At 46.3% G+C, this 23060-nt stretch overlaps 3 protein-coding genes across 6 annotated transcripts; 2 read left to right on the top strand and 1 right to left on the bottom strand.

The window, feature by feature from the left end:
• Positions 1–7: 7 nt before the first annotated feature.
• On the top strand, positions 8–3230 carry APEX1 (apurinic/apyrimidinic endodeoxyribonuclease 1). 3 transcript variants are annotated; one of them, XM_036842617.1, is made up of 5 exons: positions 8–138; positions 447–572; positions 786–973; positions 2098–2290; positions 2427–3230. In XM_036842617.1, exons 2-5 carry the CDS (start codon positions 515–517, stop codon positions 2942–2944), a joined length of 957 nt encoding a protein of 318 aa, XP_036698512.1. In that variant the 5' UTR covers positions 8–138; positions 447–514; the 3' UTR covers positions 2945–3230. The 3 variants fall into 3 exon arrangements, with proteins under 3 accessions (XP_036698512.1, XP_036698511.1, XP_036698513.1); XM_036842616.1 differs by having other exon boundaries at positions 135–264; XM_036842618.1 differs by lacking the exon at positions 8–138 and adding an exon at positions 263–357.
• A 76-nt stretch (positions 3231–3306) lies between these two features.
• PIP4P1 (phosphatidylinositol-4,5-bisphosphate 4-phosphatase 1) lies at positions 3307–6918 on the bottom strand. 2 transcript variants are annotated; one of them, XM_036845192.1, is made up of 7 exons: positions 6631–6918; positions 6120–6310; positions 5643–5749; positions 5089–5194; positions 4832–4884; positions 4644–4734; positions 3307–4155 (listed from the first exon to the last, which is right to left on the bottom strand). In XM_036845192.1, exons 1-7 carry the CDS (start codon positions 6791–6793, stop codon positions 4012–4014), a joined length of 855 nt encoding a protein of 284 aa, XP_036701087.1. In that variant the 5' UTR covers positions 6794–6918; the 3' UTR covers positions 3307–4011. The 2 variants fall into 2 exon arrangements, with proteins under 2 accessions (XP_036701087.1, XP_036701088.1); XM_036845193.1 differs by having other exon boundaries at positions 3309–4155; positions 6652–6888.
• Positions 6919–14656: 7738 nt separating this feature from the next.
• On the top strand, positions 14657–20985 carry LOC118891078 (purine nucleoside phosphorylase). Its single transcript, XM_036844685.1, has 6 exons — positions 14657–14788; positions 16598–16767; positions 18995–19098; positions 19299–19474; positions 19588–19778; positions 20341–20985. Exons 1-6 carry the CDS (start codon positions 14778–14780, stop codon positions 20556–20558), a joined length of 870 nt encoding a protein of 289 aa, XP_036700580.1. The 5' UTR covers positions 14657–14777; the 3' UTR covers positions 20559–20985.
• The last annotated feature ends 2075 nt before the right edge of the window (positions 20986–23060 follow it).

Here is a 23060-nt window from a genome sequence, read left to right on the forward strand (position 1 = left end):
ACAGACCAATCACCCGCATTCCTCCGCCACTGGCGGCGCATCTCACATCATGTGACCACGCCAGTTACCCACGTGGGGGCACATCGTGCTCCATTCTTTGTGCTGAGTTAAGGAGGAGTCAGGCTGCGATCCAAGCAGGTCAGCTACAGGGTTGTTGTTGTTTTGCCCATAGTAGGGGCTTCTCTGGACTTCTGATCGGCAGGCCTAAGTCGGGATTCTTAATGAAGTCCGTCGATTGGCTGGAGAGCCGATCTCGTGAGGAGGGTAGGAGGCACTATGAAATGATCTAGTCTTGAGGATGAGGGGCTGAAAGGCCGATGGTGCACTGAGGCGGGAAAAGAATTCAGAGATAATACGGTTTGAAAGGCGGGACTTGGTGCGGGGGCGCCCGAGGGGGGGAGTCTTCCCCAGCCCTAGCTGGTTTCACTACTTCTTTGCGTCTGTAGGCAACGCGATAAATATACTGCTTCGGTGGGCGACGTGGAACTGGTGCAGAAGGGTGTTTGTTACAGTGATGCCGAAACGTGGGAAAAAGGGAGCGGTGGCAGAAGACGGGGAAGAGCCCAAGATTGGTAAGAGAATGAAATAGGCCCATCTCCCTAGAGGCTGCGATGGGGATGTCTATAATTCCCTTGATGAACGGGAGGTACGGACCGACTGTATACTCATTTTTGCAGTTTGCGAAGAAGTCGCGGCAACTGCAGGCTCTCGGTGGATCTATAGTTAACTGCGGATCAAAGTTGGATACCGCCAACTTATATCATTGCGTATTACTTATTTTATAGAGCCAGAGGCCAAGAAGAGCAAGGCGGGAGCAAAAAAAAATGAAAAAGAGGCAACAGGAGAGGGGGCAGTCATGTATGAGGACCCCCCAGATCAGAAAACCTCACCCGGTGGCAAATCAGCCACACTGAAGATCTGCTCCTGGAATGTGGATGGGCTTCGAGCCTGGATTAAGAAGAAAGGTTTAGATGTGAGTGGAATTAAGGGGAGGGGGGTACCGATCTTGGGGTTTAATCACCTTTTACCATTTTAGTTCCTAGCACTGTCGTTTTCTTGTGGCAGAGATACAAGGTTTTCACCAACTCATACCACTTGTATTTCTTTTCTTTTTATAAATTTATTTATTTTTGGCTGCGTTGGGTCTTCGTTGCTAAGCGGGAGCTTTTTCTAGTTGTGGCGAGCGGGGGCTACTCTTGGTTGTGGTGAGCGGGGTTTACTCTTGGTTGTGGTGCGTAGGCTTCTCATTGCGGTGGCTTTTCTTGTTGCGGAGCGCGGGCTCTAGAGCGCAGGCTCAGTAGTTGTGGCGCACGGGCTTGGTTGCCCCGCGGCATGTGGGATTTTTCCGACCAGGGCTCGAACCCGTGTTCCCTGCATTGGCAGCCGGATTCTTAACCACTCTGCCACCAGGGAAGCCCCCCCAATTGTATTTCTTAAATGCCATTCCACCAGTTCCACTGCCATTGTTTTATTTAATGTCCTCATCTTTTTCCTAGCATGTCAGAAAAACCTTGTTACTGGACTTGCTCCATTTTATTTCCTGCATATCCAACATTTAAATAACTACTTAAAAAATCTTAGCTGGCTATCCACTGCCTATAGGGAAAAAACCAATCTTCTCAGTGTTGCATGGAACACTCTTTCTTGTCTCCCTGCCACTTATGTAGTTTATAACTTCAAATACTGTGTTGCTAGACTTACACTCCTTCTGCAGAGACTGCCTTATTTATTTATTTATTTATGGCTGCATTGGGCCTTCGTTGCTGCACGCGGGCTTTCTCTAGTTGCGGTTAGCAGGGGCTTCTCTTTGTTGTGGTGCACGGGCTTTTCATTGCGGTGGCTTCTCCTGTTGCAGAGCACAGGCTCTAGGCCCACGGGCTCAGTAGTTGTGACACATGGGCTTAGTTGCTCCGCGGCATGTGGGATCTTCCCGGACCAGGGATGAACCCATGTCCCCTGCATTGGCAGGTGGATTCTTAACCACTGTGCCACCAGGGAAGTTCCTCACCTGTGTATCTCTAGTACTTAGCACATAGATTCTTCAGTAAATGTCTGCTGAATTGATAATACTTTTTCTACCTTTCATTTCGCTCACAGTGGGTAAAGGAAGAAGCCCCAGATATCCTGTGCCTCCAAGAGACCAAATGTTCTGAGAACAAACTACCAGCTGAACTTCAAGCACTCTCTGGACTGTCCCATCAGTACTGGTCAGCTCCTTCAGACAAGGAAGGGTACAGTGGTGTGGGCCTACTCTCCCGCCAGTGCCCACTCAAAGTCTCCTATGGCATTGGTGAGACACTGGTGATTCCTAAAGCCCAACTCTTCCAAACCAATTGCTGATATCCCACTCCAGCCCCAATTCTTGATCCCTTTATTCTTTGCTTTCCCTTCTTCAACTTCTTTTTGCTGTTTCATCGTTTCTGTAGGTGAAGAGGAACATGATCAGGAAGGCAGAGTGATTGTGGCTGAATATGATGCATTTGTGCTGGTGACAGCCTATGTACCTAATGCAGGCCGGGGTCTGGTGCGCCTGGAGTACCGGCAGCGCTGGGATGAAGCCTTTCGCAAATTCCTGAAGGGTTTGGCTTCCCGCAAGCCCCTTGTGCTATGTGGGGACCTCAATGTGGCTCATGAAGAAATTGATCTTCGCAACCCAAAGGGAAACAAAAAGAATGCTGGCTTCACTCCAGAAGAGCGTCAGGGCTTTGGGGAATTGCTGCAGGCTGTGCCACTGACTGACAGTTTCCGGCACCTCTACCCCAACACGGCCTATGCCTACACCTTTTGGACATACATGATGAATGCGCGATCCAAAAACGTTGGTTGGCGCCTTGATTATTTCTTATTGTCTCACTCTCTGTTGCCTGCTTTGTGTGACAGCAAGATCCGTTCCAAGGCTCTGGGCAGTGACCACTGTCCCATCACCCTATATCTAGCACTGTGACACCTCCCCCAAATCACTCTGAGCCTGGGAAATAAGCCCACTAAACTAGCTTTAAACTTCTTACCCCCAAGCTTTAAAAACTGCTCTCTAGAGAAATCTGCACTGTTATTTCCCTTCTAAACTATGAATCCTTTAACCAGGCTTCTAGAAACAGACTTAAGTTCTCCACGATTTGTGTGTGTGTGTGTGGGGGGGGTGGTTCTTTTTTTTTTTACATTAAACAAAAGCTACTGATGACTTCCTTTGAACTGTCGATGTGAAAATAAAGAGTCATAGTTTCAGCCTTGCTGTCTTTGTATTCTACCGCTTTGTGGGGCTACAAATTCCCCTCATCCTTTCATACACACAGATTTAACAACTGGAAAAGAGTAGAGTCATGACCTTATTTATTTACAAGCACAGGATGAGTCCCTAACCTCCCCCATGACAGAGCAACCCTACCCAGCCCAGTTAAATACTGCAACTGGGGGGTAAGGTTGAAAAGGAGGAATTATGGGAAATACAGGACTAGGGGACCATACCCCACATTAAATAGTTAATATATACATCAGTTCCTGTGGTTCTGTACAGAGCAGCGGCTGACCCCGCCCCCAGAGGACGTGGAATGGGGGAGAGGAGACTGAGGGTGCTGAGACCAGAGCCAGCCCCTGATGAAGTGCAATAGCAGCAGCAAGGTCCTAATGGTGCACAAGAGGGAGGGAGACCCCCAGGGCTACCCACCCCCACCCTGCCCTGGAATGTGTAAGGGACAGGAATGGCTCTCAGGGAGCATATAGGAAGGACAAGGCTAGAACCGTCTTTTAGGACCCAGGTTTAGGGGAAACTTTCCGCCTACTTCACCCTAAACACAGCAACCACTGGAGGAAAGCAGATGGCCAGCAGTGGTTTTACTTATTCCTCCAAACCTAGGTGAGGGCCTGGTTCCTTCCTACCTCTCCGCAGGGAAAAGGAAGGCAGCTGCTTGGCTCCCCTTACAGAAGCCCAGGGAGCCTTCTACCATCACTCCCTTTAGAGTGTCACTGTCCCCACCTGGACGGGGCCAGGCAGTCTGTGGGTCATCGGGGGGCTCAGGAGAAGTTCTGGACAGGGTGGCTGACCTTCATACAGGCCCAATAGAGGGCCCGGCCCAAACACAGCACAGCCAACAGGATGACAAATGCCCAGGCTGCGTAGATGCCTCCGTATCGTTGTGCATGCTTCCATGTGCCAAACTGATGAAGAAGAAAAAGGAAGATGAGGTTACTGTTGATCTCTCACCACTTTCTAAGAGCCCTAGTAACAGTAACATGGAACTCAAGCTTCAGTCTCTGTCCCCTATCCGCATGCAGCCACCTTCAGGGACCTTTTAAAAGGCCCAGCTGTCTAGTTCCCTCCACTAGGCAGGAACATACTCAAACAATCCCAGACATCTGTCAGTTTTTCTTCATGTCTGACAACTGAGCCAGGTTTCCTAATAGCAACTCAATCTAAGCTACTGCTCCATTGTTCTATCCTCTGCACAAAGAAGATAGCTGTTTTCTACTCTGATAGTAACAATGAAGACCGTTTATCAGTCTCCTTCAACTTCAGTTCATCTACACGTTAAAACAAGACAAACAAAAACAGTTTCTTTCACTTCTTTTTAGGATAGCCATTTCCCCAATCTTAGCCTACGGAGATGAGGCTGCAGAGTGAAAGGGGTTGGATCAAGGTTACTCACAGCAAGGCCAGTGGCAGTGACTGCCAAGAGTAAGCCAAGCAAGAAGCAGCAGATACATCTCTTTCGTGGATATCTGCGCCCAATAGATGACCTGTGGGGAGGCAAACAAAAATGGATACTTGCAATGGCCCTGTAGCTTTTACTCTATTCACTACCCAGCTCAACGATGCCGCTCTCTAATCACTCACACTTTCCTGCAGTGAGGGCAACGGGCCAAGGTTCGGTCTGTGAACTCTGTCCACTACGGAGAAAGGAAAAGAGAAACCAATTAATAGTAGAAGCAGGGTCATCTTCAATGAGAGCCCTGGGGCAGTGGAGTCTGGGAAATGGGTCCTCATAAAACAGACCTTTTCAGGATTCATTATCATGACTCAGAAATATATTCATGACTACTTCTCTGCTGCCCACCCCCTGCCCCCCAGGGCTTCCCAATACCTCTCCTCACCAGAAAAGTATTCTTGCAATGTCCACAGATGACCCTGACACCCACAGGTTGTGGTTCTGGACTCAAAGGTCCCGGATGCACAGGCCCCAGGTTGATGATTCTTTTGCTGTACAGGAGAAAAAGACTACGTTTTAAAAGTTTTCAATCCTAAGGATCCCTACATTATTCCTCCTTTACATCCCCCACTCCCTGACTCTAAGTCCCTCTACTTCTCTGTACATTTAAGATACTCTGCGCCCCCAGCCCTACCCCAGAGAATCCTTGAGGAAGAGCATCGCTTAAACTTCAGGCCTCTAATTTCCCTTTTACCTCAGGATAATTCACCCAGTCTCTGAGACTCTCCATCTTCCTAAAGGACACCACTTTTCTCCCAATCTTTTTATCGAGAGATGAGAAAGATGGCTATAACATTCTAGAGGCACAACAGTCCTTAGCTTTTTCTCCTTCTAAATAAACACCAGGCTCTCTCACCTTTACATTCTCGATAAACATTCACCCTTTTTCGGCTTTCCGATTTTCCCCACTAATGCCCTTCCCCAAATTATCCCTCTCACCAGTATGGCCGAGGGCAGGCGATCCGCTGGGAAGTCACTTTACAGATAAGGAGACAGTTGCAGGGGCATCGAACATATTTTTTCCCTGGGGGTGCATTCTTGATTGGCTAGAGAATAATGGGGACATCGGTAAGCAAACCTCTAATCCCAACCCCTTCCACTTCCTCCAAAAACACCTTCTGAGGAGAGATCAGAGAGATAAAATCTTAGCCAGGACAGAGAAATGAAAGGCATATAACATGAGATTTGCAAATGAAAACTAAGCTTAAGTATCCAAGATAGGTATGAAGGTGAGGGATGGGAAATATTAGCTTTGGTGAGTGGCTTCTGGGGAAACGGCTGTGTGAGACTCCTGGAACTGAAACCTGGGTTTCATCAAGAGCACTTGGCTAACGCCCGAAGGTCAGGGTCTAGAATCAAGGGATCAGAAAGAGGATCTAGGAAACAGGGCCCATTTCACAGATTTGTATAACTCACAGTGGCTTCATTGCAGACGCCACATTTGACTACATGTTGATGCATCTTGCCTTCCACGTTGATGAGAGACTGGCAGACTCTGCAGGTGATCATGGGAGCACTCCCACTGTCCGGGCTGGTCAGGGGTGAATAGGGGGGTGGGTCCTCCCCAGGCAACACGGCTGGGTGTCCCTCGGGGAACGGGGGAAATGCTGGAGAGGAAGGTAAAAAGAAGGGCTGGCATCAGGTGCAGACACCCTCACTGATGCTACACGGAGTAAGGCAACTCTTGCTGGTCCTCAAGCCTTCTGACAAGCTCAGCGGGATCTTACGATCAGTGCTTCGATCAGATTCCTCAGAAGCCCCTTCCGCTCCGAAGCTCCGGTCGCGATTGCGGAGGGAATGAAGCCTCCCCTGGTCACAGGTGCAACAGCTCCGCACCTGGCGCTTGGGCCCCGCCCCCGCCCTCGGTCCCGCCCCCTGCTCCTCTCAGAGTACCCCCCGGGAACACCTCGGACCCGCCCCGTCTTACCCTGGGGCGGGGCATGTTTACCGGCTCCGTACGGTGGTGCGGAGGGGGTCAGGCCTCCCCCGGGCCCAGCCCCACTCCCGCCCGGCCCCACTAATCCGTTGCCGCCGGCGCCACCGTCGATGGGCTCAGAGAGCAGCGGGGATCGCTCTCCATCTGCCGCCATGGCCTCCACCGCCGCCTCCCGCTTTGGCCAAGGATCCGGCTCTTCGCCGCTGCCGTCGCCGCAGCCACCGCCGCCGCTACCGGGTCCCCAGGGCGCCTGCGCGCCGCGCGGCCAGCTCGCCCCGCAACCAGTGGCCTGCCCCGCCCCGTTTCGCCCCACAGCACTTGATAGGCTATCCCCGCCCCCGTCGTGCTATTATTCGCGGAGACAAACGAATTTCTGGTCCTGTGAAGGCAGCTCCTATTTTCCATTGGGGAGCGTGGCGCCATCGTCAACTGTCACATGACTTTCAGGACGCCGCTGGGCCTGCAAAAACTGCACGTGACGAGAAGTTCTTCGAGCTATTGGAAGCGTGGCCCATCGCGCTACCTCCAGACTAGGAGGTGGGGCAGGGCTGCTTCAGCTCACTGGTGTTCCAGGAAGCCGCCGGTCCTCTTTCAGTCGCCCAGAGCGGGCGCATAGTCATTGCTCCTCGTTAGTCCAAAAACATCACTAAAAGATTTTTCTACTCTTTGAGGTTATAATTGGCCTCTCATTGGCTGGAGGCTTCCCTTCCCTGGTCCTGCGATCCTTGGGGCGCAACTTTATTGGCCCGAACTTAGAGCCAGAACCTGGGGGCGTGGCTCAATGAGCTGCAGTGAAAGCGTGAGGGAGTTTGGGCTGTTCTAAGCACCGGGAGTAGGAACGGTAGGCCATAGTTAGCCACTCTTCTCAAAGGAATACCTGTAAAAAGTCAGAGTGAAGATGTGCCAGGAGGAAATGGATTAAAACGTTAATATTTTCACCCCAGGCTTTCTCACTGAAGTCACTTCTGGAACAGGACACAAGACCGGTTTCTCCAGGAAGCTGCCTTGCAGACCCCACCCTCCCACCATCCCTGGTTAAATTATGAAAGCATCTTTGTATGAGTCTGTCTCTATCGCTACAAGGATGTCTCATGATTTTACTCAATTTTGTGACCCTCAATTATAAATATATATGTATGATAAGAGTTTTTTGACTGAGTTACCAATCAAGTTCAAAGAGATTTTAGTCACCTTATATGGCATAAGAGACAGTCTTTAGACTTGTCTCGGCTTTGCCCCCAGCCAGGAGACTGCTAATGGAGGTTATTCTGACAAGTATTGGAAAAGATCTTAAGCACCTCAAACATTTGATCATACAGCCAGGACTTCCCAGGTCTTGCAGTGATTAAGAATCCACCTGCCAATGCAGGGGACCCGGGTTCAATCCCTGGTCCGGGAAGATTCCCACCTGCCGCAGAGCAACTAAGCCCGTGTGCCACAACTACCAAGCCCACGTGCCACAACTACTGAAGCCTGCGCGCCTAGAGCCCGTGCTCCGCAACAAGAGAAGCCACCGCAGTGAGAAGCCCGCACACCACAACAAAGAGTAGCTTCCACTCTTCCACTCGCCGCAACTAGAGAAAGCCTGCGTGCAACAATGAAGACCCAAGGCAGCCAAAAATAAAATAAATAATTTTTTTTAATTTTAAAAAAACAAACAAAAAAAACAAAACATGAGCATACTCCAAGCTACAAAAATCCCCAATATCCTCCTCCCCCAGCTAATATGAATGACTGCTACTTCTTTACGTATTAGAGCTTTAGCCTCTATCTGGTCTTCTCTCCTTCTAGATGAAATGTATTAGATACCCAATCATAGAATTACTCTACTTCCTGACAGCATTCAATCCAGAGGAAAATCCCATTTCCTTAAACCCTTTCAAAATTTCTTAACACAAGCCCATTTCTATAATAAGTTCTTTCTAGCACCCTCTTACTGACAACACTGCAGTTTTTCATGGCGTGTGTTTTCCCCTCACTGCACCAAGTAATAACCAAATTAAAAAGAAAAAAAAAGTCCAGAAAAGTCGAGGTCTTCTGACTTATGGTTTCTTTTTCTTTTTTTCTTTTTTGGCTGCATTGTGCAGCATGTGGGATCTTAGTTCCCCAACCAGGGATTGAACCTGTGTCCCCTGCATTGGGAGCGTGGAGTCTTAACCACTGGACCACGAGGGAAGTCCCTGACTTACGATTTAATGCTTTTGCACTCACATCATCTACTAGGCATATCGAAAAGGGCAGAAGTGCAGAGGTGGCAGAATGCATGGTTTCTGGGATGGAGCCCTTTTGATGCTCAATGCCTGGCACATGGAAGTTGCTGATAAATGACTATTAAATTAATTAATTAATTACCTTAAGCCCTATCTTGAGGGAAATTTGTGTACTGAGCAATACTGTCAGCTGTAGTCCCAAGCTGGGTGGATATTCAGCTGGGATACTCCAGTGTGGCTGGTATCAGTTTATGGCTGGCATTTGTTCTGATTGGTTGGCTCCTGTACTATACAGGTAAATAATTTCAATGTTACCCCCGGTACCAGGTATCTTACTTATGGGATGGGGGCTTCTCACATAGACTGAGAAAAATCAGGCTATGGAGGTGTATTTGTTTGCTAGGACTGCCATAATAAAATATCACAGACTGGGTGGCTTAAACAATAGAAATTTATTTTCTCACAGTTCCGGAGCCTTGAAGCCCGAGATCAAGGTGTCAGCAGGCCTCTGCCCTTGGTTTGCAGATAGCCGCCTTCTCCACTGTGTCCTCACAGGGCCTTTTCCCTGTGAGCACACATACCTGCTGTCTCTTCCTTTTCTTATAAGGAATTAGGGCCCCTTATGACCTCATTTAACCTAATTATCTCTTTAAAGGCCCTATCTCCCAACATAGTCACTTTGGGGTTAAGGGATTAGGGCTTTAACATATGAGTTTTGAGATAGTCCCTAAGAGTCCATAACAGGAGGATATAAAGAAAGACACTGCAAAGCTTTGGAAGGGTTTTTTCTTCAGGCTTCCAACCAAGTGGTAACTATCACACCGTGTAGATGGCAGAGAATGGGGCTGGAGACATCTGCTGGGCTTCTGCCACCCAGGGTCCCAATTTGATTTCTCTTTCCACATACCCTATTTCTTCTCTACCCTTTCCTGAAGTGGTAGTTTGCCACCCGTGTGAAACCAACACAGTCCCTTACTCCATTTCCACGGCAAAGAATGTTTTTGGTAATGTGCAGAGTGAATTAACCAAGATGAGGTGTAGTATGGGCGGTTGGATGGAGTGGGGTAGGGTGTGGTCTAGTTTTAAGGGATTATTTCTCTTTATCACTCTGCACCTTTGTTCCCTTCTGTTTTATGTCCTTTCCGTGCCCCAGTGCTTTGCCCCTTCCTTTAGGGTGTAGTCAGCTGCTCTATCTGGGGACTGATCTGTTAGGTCAGTCTGTTTATCTTCACTCTGTTCCTGCACTGAATGAGGCACAAATAGGGATCTCACACAGAGAAGAGAAATGAAAGTGATCCTTCTACCCGGGAGGACTAAACTAAAATAACATTTTAGTTTCAGGAATTGGAGAAAATGGAAGGTCAAAGATTCTTGGTGATGGTGGGGTAGGTATTTAAATAGGAGAACAACTATCTTGTGGTCTAGAGAGAATGAGAAATTTCAGTTGAGAGGGCAGGAATAAAATAGGTTTCCTGCCTAAGAAATCCTGAGAGGCTGAGCCTCCTTCTATAAATGTTGCCATTGGGAGTCACTATCTCGAGATATCTTCCCACTCCATAAGCCAATACTTAGTGACTTAGAAACTGCCACTTCCACTCTTCAGTTTCCTTGATATTGAGCATGGAAGACGGGTGTGTTACTGCATGTGTGCCTGGACATGGGAGTGCTTCAGACCTTCAAAGAGGGGTGAGAAGAAGATAGAAAAAGGGTAATAAGGCAGTAATGAGCTATAATCACCCTAAAGTTGATAATTGTTTTGTTCCTGACTACAGGAACCCTACAAGTACAGAATAAAACAGAGTCCCAGCTTTGTAAAATGTGGAGACTGGGGAGCAGTGACTAGAAAAGGTAAGAATAGTGTTGTGCACTGTTCTTTCTGTGATGATTGAAATGTTTCTATGCTTTGCAATGTGGTAACCACTAGCCACATGTAGCTTTTGAGCAGTTTAAATGTGGTTAGTATAACTAAGAACTGAATTTTTATTTTTTATTTTATCTTTTAATTTTATTAAATTGAAATAGCCATATTTGGCTAGTGGCTTCTGTTTTAAACAATGTAGGATTAGAGTCGCTGTTGATGGGCTGGGCGTACCTCTAGTTTTTGTTCTGATCCAATTCACGGTTAGGTGGGTCTAGAGAAATCGAAAAGGAAAAGAGACAAAGGGGAAAAATAATAATAGTCAATATTTACTGTGTACTTACTATAATTCCAGGCACTTATCTAAACATTTAACTGGCATTTTATATAATCCTCGCAACAAGAGTAAGTACTATTATTATCACCATTTTACAGATGAGAAAACTGAGGCATAATGAGATTTTTTTTTTTTTTTACTTGCTTTGGATCACACAGCTGGTAGGTAAGGGGTGGAGATGGAATTCATTCACAGGTAGTTTGATTAGAGTCCACTCATTTACACTACACAGATTCAGGAATGAGGTGGCAAGGAGTGCCTGGGGCCATAGTTCCCATACTCTGTGCCAAGGGGCAAATTCACAGGAGTACCGTGGGATATTTAAAATTTTTTAAGGGAAACACAGCAATATTTGACATCTCTTGTATACTATGTGAACTGCTAGCTCAAGGTAGTTCACAATTTGAACATTAGATTGTGCTACATTGGGACCTCCCTGGTGGCGCAGGGGACACGGGTTGGAGTCCTGCTCTGGGGAGACCCCACATGCCACAGAGCAACTAAACCTGTGCGCCACAGCTACTGAGCCTGCGCTCTAGAGCCTGCGAGCCACAACTACTGATCCCACGTGCCACAACCACTGAAGCCTGAGCGCCTAGAGCCCGTGCTCCGCAACGAGAGAAGCCACTGCAATGAGAAGCCCACGCACCTCCAGGAAGAGTAGCCCCCGCTCACTGCAACTAGAGAAAGCCCACGCGTAGCAACAAAGACCCAACGCAGCCAAAAATAAAGAAAGAAATAAATAAATTTATAAAAAATTAAAAAAGACTTGCTACATTCCTTTTGATGACAAAATATCTTTGCAAAGCTGGCTTTTAGGAAGTCGTCTGATAAAAAAAAGTAAGTACTGTGTGGAAATCAGCACGGAACAGGAAATGAGGGTAGTAGTGCTGGACTCCAAGGTTTGAGAAGTTGGGCAGTGCCCAACAGGCACACACATTCCATTAGTAACTATTTGTGCTTATTTAAGAAAAAAACAAAAAATAGTTTTTCTTTCAACTTGTCTGTATTATGTTTTTCAAATGGTTTCTAAGTTGTTAGGCACCAACTACCTAAAAAGCAAAACTCTTAGGTATTTCTTCTGACCTAGGGGTGCTGTGAAAAAATTTCTGAGTTCCTAAGTGCCCTATAAACTAAGAAACTGGGAACCTCTGGACTGGTGTATTGCAAACAGATCAAAATGGAGTATGGAGACTTGGCTTGAGATGGCGTAAAGAGAAATAATAGACATTTAATAGACATTTCATATATATGATCATTAAGTACTTGCTGTATGCCAGTGTTCACAGTGCCCTAGATACACACACACATACATACACACACATATACACACACACACAGAACACCTAAATCTACCTTTTAAAGGTAAAAATCCTGTGAGGAAAGCAATGAGAGATGTAAACAAACCAAGGTTAGAGGTAGGATGGGACCCAAGGGCTTGATGCAATCTGGAACCTGGGCCCTTCTGTTGGATAGACCACTAAGATGTGTCCTGAGGAGGCCTGCTAGGCCTCATAGGGTAACTCATAGGGCCATTGGTGAATCCGAGATTAAAAAGATTGGGGGTCCAAATGATTGTTCAGAAGCTTGGTTGCTGAACTTGAATTCAGAATAAAGTATATTGTGTGGTTCTGAAGGTTATGTGACCCTGGCCAAGGTGCAATCTGGTAAACTGTCCTTGCCTTTCATATAGCAGTACATTTCTTTGGTGCCCAGAATGTTTATATATTCTGTAGGCTCCTCCCTACATGACATAGGAGAAACACTACAGAAGATTGAGCCTTGTCCCTCAGTTTTCCTTTTGTAGATATATTGAAGATCATCTACCCTTACTTTAGACAGAGTTAAAATTAATTAAGGGAATTCCCTGGTGGTCCAGTGGTTAGGACTTAGTGGTTTCACTGCCGAGGGTCAGGGAACGAGGATCCCACAAGCCTCCCCGCAAGGCCAAAAAAAAAAAAAAAAAAATTAATTGATTAAGTTTGTGCTTTCTTAGATGTAATTATGTTCTACTCTTGTTTTTTGTGTAAACTGGATTGGATTTGAGGTGTTTAAAAAGAAACTTTCAGCAATCAAATATTGACAGATATTACCCTTGGGCTGATTTTTTACTTATGACTGAACTTACCCATCATTCAAAATCATGCTTTCAGTGTCTCAATTGTACAGAGTCACATTACTAAGGTGAAACTTTACCTGTAGATCACCCTATTGTTACCTTTGCTAAAATTACTGGATGAATAAGGATAATAATAATAATAATAATCCAATAATAACAATAAACCGTTCATTTGGCACTGTGCTCAGTTCTTTATATATGTTATTTTTGTGTTTACATATATTGTCATTACTCTTGTGTCCCTAACACTAGAACAGTTCTGGTACATAGTTGATGCTCAATAAGTATTTGTTACATGAATGAGATAGAAACGGAGCTGGGAAACAGTGGTTTGGGCCATGGTGTTGGGTAACACAGCAAGCAGGAAAGGTTAGAGCTCAGGAGGGTGGAAATAGGTGGAGGATTCCAATAGCTAAGCAAGGACAATTTGTGATTTGATGTGAATTTGGTTAAAATTGTAGAAGTGGAGGCAGAAAATAGATAAATTCTTACAAAGACGTTATGCTGCGTAGTTCTGTTACAGGAATTTTCATTTTGGGGAAGAATCCTTCTGTAATTATCTGAATTCCTTGGATCAAGTATCGTGTAAATCAAGGGTCTGTCTGCATTTCCCTATCCCATCCCCACTCTATCCCCATCCTTTGTCTGTGTCAAGGATCCAGGAATTGTGTGTGTGTGTGTGTTTTCCAATAAAACTTTATTATAGGGTTACAATTCTTTGTAAATACTACTGTTTCTTATTTATATAACAATTTTTTTAGATATCCATAATAATGAGTAAAGAATGTATGGAAGTAAGTATTCTATGAATAACTTATAATTTGGGGAATACTGGGGAAATTCCTGGAAATTCCTATTTCTCATTCCCAAATCCCAAAGCTTAATATCTATAGGGAATTTGGAAACACCTGGAGAAGGGGATTTGCTGCATCCTCCTGCGAGGATCCTGGGATTCTTACCCGCAGAAATTTTTCTTCTCCTCATCTGGGCCTGGATTTAGACCCCTTATATGTTCTCCCATATCCTGTAACCTCCAGAGCAGCATTATTGCTAGAGTCGACCCTTTTTCCTTTGCCCAGGAAGCAACTCAGACACAGGCTCACTTAATTTTATTCTGGGTTTGCACCACGTAAGGTTTAAATTTTTCTCTTTTCAAATCTCTCATGATTTGCTGTGGACACAACCAGGAATGGGGTTGCAGGTAGATGGTTCGGGGGCTCTCCTCCCGACTTCTACCCTCTTCCCTCATAGGCTTCCGTGCCGGAAACTCCGGAACTGCAGTTAGAAATGGGTGCAGAGGCGAAATGCTGGGTGCTCCTACCCCTCCCCCGCGGTGGGTAGGGTGAGGGTCGAGAAAGGTACTGCAGCTGGGAAGACCTCAGATTAGGTTTACACCCTAGCCTCCGGCGATTGAGTCTGGGCGTGTCACCATGGAGACGGGGCCAGCCGCGTACTCGCCTGCCATTGGCTGGGACTCCGGAGCTGGGGATATAAGCCAGCGCGGTGTGAACAATGCGCTGTGTGGATCGTACCCGGTGACTGGCGGTAGCTCCGCTCAGTGGAGTAGGTCTGAGCGGAGAAGGGCAAACTGATCGAGAGGGCGTCGGCGGGACCATGGCCAACGGGTGAGGCGGGCACCAGGCCCAGGGAACCCCGGAGGCCTCTGGGGAGGGGAAATGGCTGTCATCGAGAACTGGAAACCCAGCACTCTCGGCCCCGAGGGGGCGAGGAGAGGGAGCGAGTGCCCCGGGGATGCAGAGAGGCCTGGCTCGGAGCCCAGCGTCAGGGGCAAGGCAGCAGAGCAGTGGGGCGGCCAGCGCTGGCAGGGGCGCGCGCGGGAATCGAGCAGGGGTGGCGCCACCAGAGCAGGAAAGGGACAGGTTAGTAGACCGTAGACTACTCGCAAAAGGAGCCGGTGTGTGTGTGTGTGTGCACGCGTGCACGCACGCGTTGCGATGTGAGTGTAGAGGGAGCGTACTCCCCCACCCACATACAGGGAAGAGGTCTTTTCAACCCACGCGCTCGTCACAGATTCCCATTCTAGAGTCTAGGTAAAGCCCTGAGGTACTTTTGGCGCCCATATCTAGAGTTCCTCCTTCAGAAGAGAGATTGCTCACGTCCCTCGACAACGCCTCTCTTTCCTCCAAGGTGGAGGTTCAATTAAGTTGGGGATGTCGTCTCCAAGGAGAGAAGGAAATTCTTATTCACTGAACTGAGCAACAGATCCTGCCTACTCCCCCCACTTCACCTTTGAAAACCCTTATTTCGGCTTTGGTCCTTGAAATCCCAGCCCAAGTCTCCAGCAATAGGGATCACAGTGGTTTTTGGGTGCCCAGGGATTCAGGGCATTCTTGGGAGACTGATGGCCAATGAGGAAGTCCTGTAAGCTGTGGCTAGATGTGCTGGGTGGCCAGGGCTTCACACATATTTCATTTCCTTGGCACCTCTTGGGGATGCTATTTGATTAACTTTTACCATCTCACTGCTTCTCTCTTCATCATTCTATGACCCCGGTTCTATTGCCCCGACCCGGTCCCTTACCCAGCTACTTTCCTGAGGGTAGCCCGGTGTATTGTAAAGGCAGCACTTTTGGAGAAAGAGGTTTCCTCTGGAGGCTTGGTTAGTTGTGTTCAGCTCTGTCACACCTCAGTCGTCGTTTCCTCCCCTGCTCCGTCCCTTCTCCTTGTTTTTTCCAGATAGGTATGAGAGAATTGGACTGGAATTGTGAGAAAAATTCCCAGTTGATTCTTGGGGATGTCTGGGTTCTGCGTAAGTGTATGCCTTTAGGTCTCTGAAGGGCAAAGGACCTTGGACCTTGATGAAGAGAAGGAAAGATGGGAGAAGGCAGGGAGGAAACACGGGCAGGGGGGGAAAGTTGTAAAAGAGGTTCAAGTGCTGTGGACCTGAACCATGATTTATGGAGTCAAAGGTCTTTGGAGCTTGTTAGTAAATTTTTAATTCATTTTCAAACTGAGCCTATACATTCCCTTGCTTTACATTAGAGGAAAGAATTTGAAGCACAAGTTACTTACCTAAAAAAGACAAAATTGGGACTAGAATCCCTGTTGAGTTCTGCTTCCTCAAGACCAGGATTCTGAAACCTGGTTTTTGAATCAGAATTCAAAAACTGAGGCACTTTTGTAAGAAATAGAGATTCTGGGGCCTCTCCGCATTCTGTAGGGGTGGGTTCCAGAGACTATTTTTCACAAGCTGCTGCTGAGAAACTTACGCAGTCAGTTCTGCTCCAGCTGTTGACAACCAAAATTGTGGCCTGGGTTTGCTTTTTTGTGCAGTACCTTGTCTAGCTTCTTGGCCAACTTCTCTGTCCCCTGTCACCTTGGTACCTCAGCCAGCCTTTCTACACTGAAGGTCATTAGTTTATGATACCCTTGGGATGGAAGTGAAACTCACCTTGGTTTTCCTTTTTTTCCTAGATTCACGTATGAAGATTATCAGAACACTGCAAAATGGCTTTTGTCTCACACCAAACACCGACCTCAAGTGGCGGTGATCTGTGGTTCTGGGTTAGGAGGTCTGAGTGACAAATTAACTCAGGCCCAGATCTTTGACTACAGTGAAATACCGAACTTTCCCAAAAGTACAGGTGCTGGCAAGGGGGAGTAGGGATAGGACTGGGGGATATTGATGGGATTCTGATGGGAGGGCAGTGCTTCTACACCCTGGCTATCCTCTATAGCATTTGACTAGAGACAACTGTTGTAACAGAGGGAAAAACCTACCAAGAATCAGAATGACTTTAGAAGGAAATTCCCCCAGTAGAAATGTTTTAGTAGGGCATGTTTATGTCAATTGTACTGTATGATGACATATTTCCTGTGCTTTAATGACTCAGCTCCTTAAAGCTCTACAACACTTCCCCTGCACATTCTTTCCCCATACACACCATGGTCACCACATCCTCACACACCTCTCTCATTTCTTTCAGTCTGTAGCCTAAGTGGAAAGAGCAGTGCCTGTAAGCTCCCAGACAAAGTCAGGCCTTCCCTGTCCCATGTGTTCCTGCCATTCCCAATCTCCCCAGCTCTAGGTCCAGTCCTAGGGTAAGGCACACACTGGTGCACAGCAACAAATGAACACACAGACTGCCATGTTCTTGCAGACAAATACCCAGGTGATACATGAATACACAAGACTTGATTCACACTGACCCTTTGGAGGGGGAAAGGGTACCCCCTATGCACAGTGGAGTTCTGAGGATAGTGTATCCAGCATCCTAATAGCGGCCAAAAGCTCTAAGGCTGGGCTTCCCTGGTGGTCCAGTGGCTAAGACTCCACACTGCCACTGCAAGGGCGTGGGTTCATTCCCTGGTCGGGGAAGTTCCGCATGCTGAGGATGAGGCTTAGGGAAGGGCCAGGTGAAATAGGGCAAAGTAAAGGACAAGGGTAGTTTATTTGATTTACTTATTAATTTCTCAGATAACTAACTTCTGTTGGTTTATTTATTAACTTTTCAGATTCTACTTTCCCTGGAGAGTTGAGTTTTAACAGATATTTTTCATGCCCTTTGGAGCAAGACTGGGAGACCGGAGCAGGGAGGTGGGGATGGGGTTGGAGAAGGAAATAATAAAAAGTGAGAGAAGGGAGTGCAAAGTTTTCTAAGAGAGATAGTAGTGACGCTGGCTCCACCTGCCACTCCTACCCGCAGTAAGAAGGGCACTGCACTAAGTAAATGGATTAATTTTTTAAAACTTTATCAATTTACTTTTTATACTTTATTTGGGTTTCCCTAACTGTGTCACCTCTGCTCTACTACTGGTAATTTTTTTTTTTAATAAATTTATTTTACTTATTTATTTATTAGCTGTGTCAGGTCTTCGTTGCTGCACGCGGGCTTCTCTTGTTGCGGAGCACAGGCTCTAGGCGCACGGGCTTCAGTAGTTGTGGCATGCGGCTCTAGAGCGCAGGCTCAGTAGTTGTGGCGCATGGGCTTAGCTGCTCCGTGGCATGTGGGATCTTCCCAGACCAGGGCTTGAACCCATGTGCCCTGCATTAGCAGGCGGATTCTTAACCACTGCGCCACCAGTGAAGCCCGGTAATTTTTGTATAAGCGCCTCAATCTCTGAGTATCCCTCAACTCTCCCTGTTTGTTTTGGTCCCTCTCCCAGACCATCCATTCTCTAAGGGATAGGTTGGCCATGTCCATTAAAGGAGAAATGTTAGATGAGAGAAATGGTAATAATGGTTACTATGTCTGTGTGGAGAGTTATCTTTGCACTCCCATGGCCCTGCATGCCCCGTTCAGGACACGTATTCCCACAGGACTGTTTTGTGGGTCACAAAGGAGACTTGTATGGGTCCAACCTCAGCCCCTTTCCCTGTTCCTAGCCTCCTTAGGAAGCTAGAATATACCATGAGCTCCCTCTCAGGAGGGAGGAAGCATATAGTTTAGTTAGGGTAATAAGGATACAGATTTTGAGAGTTTTGGAAATTTTGGAAAAGAGGTCTATAATTACGACACTCACTGCATTCATTATTACTCACTTATTCTATTTTTTATTATTTTATTCTCTTGCAGTATGGCTTTCTCATTCTTTTGAAATTTCTTCAAAAAGAAACTGATGTGTGTTCACATTGAACATCTTCACCCCCATAGCTCTAATCTCAGGATGTACTTATATCTAAGTTTATGATTAATTTCTGTCTCCCCCACCAGACTTAAACTTTCTGAGAGTGGAGATGATAATGTTTTCTTTTGATTAATTATACCCTCACCTATTGAGCACAGTGAGTTGGCTCAGAGGAGGTACTCAATGGATATGTGTTGTATGAAAGCATCTGTCCATTCATTTCCCTTTCTTTTTTGTATACAGTGCCAGGTCATGCTGGTCGACTGGTGTTTGGGATCTTGAATGGCAGAGGCTGTGTGATGATGCAGGGCAGGTTCCACATGTATGAAGGCTACCCGCTCTGGAAGGTAAATCAGGGACGCAAACTTGATTGGGTCTGGACAAAGGGGGAGGGAGCTCTCCTATTTTATTACCTAACTACCCAGGCAAGTTAGATTTTTGGTCCCCTTCTTTCTCGTCTTTTATGCTGTATATCATGTTTATCTGCATGGGTGGATTGGTGACATTTTAAAGAACACTCTCTGATCTTTTATCTTTTGCTTCTAAGGTGACATTCCCAGTGAGGGTTTTCCAGCTTCTGGGTGTGGACACCCTAGTGGTCACCAATGCAGCTGGAGGGCTCAACCCCAGGTTTGAGGTTGGAGATATCATGCTGATCCGCGATCACATCAATCTACCTGGTTTCTGCGGTGAGAACCCTCTCAGAGGGCCCAATGATGAAAGGTAGCTATCCTGCTCCTTTTTGTATAGATGGGTAGGCTCTAAGGACTTGTCTGGGAGTTGGGAGACAGCTTACTCTATTCCATTAACCTGAGATAATCCAACCTGTGCCCTAGGTTTGGAGTTCGTTTCCCTGCCATGTCTGATGCCTATGACCGGGATATGAGGCAGACGGCTCACAGTATCTGGAAACAAATGGGAGAGCAGAGAGAGTTACAGGAAGGAACCTATGTGATGGTGGCAGGCCCCACCTTTGAGACTGTGGCAGAGTGTCGTCTGCTGCAGAAGCTGGGGGCAGATGCTGTTGGTGAGGAGGGGAACTTGGCTGGAGGCTTGAAGAGGGAGGGTTCTGGTAAAATAAGATGGAAGAGAGAAAAAGATTGTAGACCTAGATGATAAACTGAAAGAGGGCCTGACTTAAGGGAAGATTAAATTAAACTGACTTGAAAGGTGGTGGGAGGTTTGCATTGTAGCATCAACTCACCACCCACCACCAAGGGCTCTAACCACTGTAATGCTAATGACCGGTCCATAATTTGATGACTGTTTCTGATTATTTTAACAAATATCATTATAGCCACCTTCTCTACCCTTTGGCTGGAAGATAGAATTGCATCATTAGAACTGACTTTAAAATGACCACAAACAGAGAGAAATTTCTATTTATAAGAGATGTGCAAGGCCCTCTGAGGCCCGACTCTTTTAGGCAATGCAGAACACCCTAAGCTTGACACTAATTTAGCTGCTTCTTTGGATGTTTTCTTGATGCTGAATTGTCAACGAGGTGATTAATGGAGGTGAGGCTAAAGGGTGAGGAAAAGAGTCATTTGCGGATCCTGACAGTTGGTTTCCCTCTTTCTCCACATCAGGCATGAGCACAGTACCAGAAGTTATAGTTGCAAGGCACTGTGGTCTTCGAGTCTTTGGCTTCTCTCTCATCACTAACAAGGTCGCCTGGGATTATGAAAGCCGGGAGAAGGCCAATCACAAGGAAGTACTAGATGCCGGGAAGCAAGCTGCGCAGAAATTGGAGCAATTTGTCTCCATTCTTATGGCTAGCATTCCACTGCCTGACAATGCCAGTTAACCAGCCCTGGAGTGGTCTGGCATCTCCCTTCTGGGCTCCAAGGAGCTGCTACCTACTTTGGCCTCTTGCTGGAGTCACGTGCCTCTGCCCTTAGGTAGTGACAGAAAGGAGTGTCACCTGCCCTACTTCTCCCATCAGACCTTTCTGGTACAGAGTGCTCTTCTGCTCAGTTGTCATCACAAAATGATTTCCACCCCTATTCCTCTTCAAGAGCCCAAGCGCTACCACACGTCCAAGGATTTGCCCAGGATTTCACTTGGGGCTGTCCAACTCAGCCTAGTAGCTACTGCTAGCTTTTTGAGATGATCCTGTCACATTCCTGGGGGTTTAGCTCTGCTCCTCAAAGCACTGGAGACCACACAAGGAACAGCCTATTCCTTTTGGAGTTTTATACTATCATACTTTGAGAATAAAGAGAAAGATGAAATAATTTCTGCATTTTTGTGTAATTTGGGATAAGGGTGGGGCACAGGCCAAGACTGGCATGAAACCAATCATGAGACCACATGTCTTGTGGTTTGACTCTCTGCCTCTCAGACAGCTAAGAATTGAGGTAGATGGTATGCGAACGCAGGAAAGGATGGAAGAAAAGCAAAGAGGTGAAAGACAGTGTTAGAAGATAAGGAAGGATATACATGATGGCCACTTCCCTCAGATCAGTCTTGCCTCTGTCCCTTTGCTTTCTGGTTGTTTCTCTCTCTGTCGGCTCTCATGAGTATCTGAATTCGTTTACTGATCTCAGCTTATGTTCCATAGTTGCCACATCCTTGGTAAGCCCTAATTGTATTTCCTGTTGGTTTCCTTCGGTTCCCCCCACCCCTAACCTCTGCCATAGTTCGTGACAGCCATACATTCTGTCACTCCATTCCGACAGTGCAGTGGCAAATACCCCTTTCTCTGCTGCCAGCAGCTCCACTGCTCATTAGCGTCCTGCCAGCCCCTGTGAAGTTGACTCATACTCTAGCCTCTTCTCTTGGAGCACTTCCTTGCCTCCTATTGCTTTCTTCCTGGGTGTTAGTTTTCCTTTTCACCGTTTTTGGTCAGAACCTTCCTGGGACAGGAGCCTAGGCATTACCTTTTGTTGGCCCACTGCACTGTTTGCGCTTATCAACTTGCATTCAGCTGCTGGCACGTTTGAAAATCATACTATCCCCACCCCCTCAGGCCTGTTTGCCTTTTGACAGCGGGTAGAGCTGGATGACTCCAACAGTGGTAACATCTCAGTTAGTAGTACTATAACACGGAAGAGGCATTTTGGCAGGAAAGCTTTCGAAAACTTTCAAATCATCCTTTGTTTGCTACCTGACCTACCTAGCTGAGCCCAGCACAAAGAAAAAGTATCCTGGAGTGGCCCTGTAACTACTCTTCTTTTCATCCGTTCTTTGTACCTTCATCCACCTCTAAAACCCTACCTGGCAATCTGCTAGCGTCTGTCATTTGTCTGTGAGAGAGCTGGTGTAGAGGGAAGGACTGTGCATCCTTTAGATACATACACACAACAGTAACTTATGCATCTGATGAGATGCTTATAGACATTTTTTTAAATTTATTTTTTTAATTGAAATATAGTTGATGTACAATATTCTATGTTATAGATGTACAATATAGTGATTTACAGTTACATTTCTTTTTAATCAAGTTATTGAATATTTCTGTATAACACTCTTAGCCTAAGAAAATGTTAAACTGAGAATATAAGAATGGTCTTTTCCTCTTAAGGCCCCTACAGTCTTAACAGATACACATTTGTAAAGCTATTAACTGTTCATATAAGGCAGTATAAAATAGGTACAAGTCACATATTCTGTGAGCCCAAAGGACGAACTGATTATAAGTATACACTGGACTTTGAGATTGGTTATTGAGAGAAAGGTTGTTTAACTTTGAGCTTAGTCTTCAAGGATGAAAGGGAGGAAGGATTTCACATCAGGGTGAGCCGAAGCACAGAGCAATGTTTGTGGGTCATTGTCACAACAGGTGTGACTAGAACAGAAGACATGGAGACATAGCAGATGGGTACTTGGGGGTTAGAGGAGGACTGCATTTGCTGCTTGGCTTTCTTACCCTGGATCTGCCTCTTGGTGAGATGGATCAGGAATCAGAATGGTGTCATCTGAAAAATATGTCCCAGAGACACTTGAGTGGAATATTTAAGGGCATTTCTAGGTTTTTAGATTTAGGAAGTGTCAAGTATTTCATAATAGAATACTAGATTAATGAAGAAGATTATGCATTTGATGTCCTAATTCAAGAGTCTAATTCCTTAGATCTAAGCACAAAAATTAGGACTCAGCTACTTTATACAAGTATATATTACTAATTCATGTTAGGGCATGAAATATACCCCCATGGTGACTGAAAACAAAATTATATATTCTTTATAGTACAAAGTAAGCTATGACAAGGAAAGTAGCTACAGGCAAGTAATAGTCATTTTTTAAAAAATATTTATTTATTTGGCTGCCCTGAGTCTTAGTTGCGGCACACGGGATCTTTAGTTAT

The sequence above is a fragment of the Balaenoptera musculus genome, chromosome 2, assembly GCF_009873245.2.
Source record: "Balaenoptera musculus isolate JJ_BM4_2016_0621 chromosome 2, mBalMus1.pri.v3, whole genome shotgun sequence".
NCBI lineage: Eukaryota > Metazoa > Chordata > Mammalia > Artiodactyla > Balaenopteridae > Balaenoptera > Balaenoptera musculus.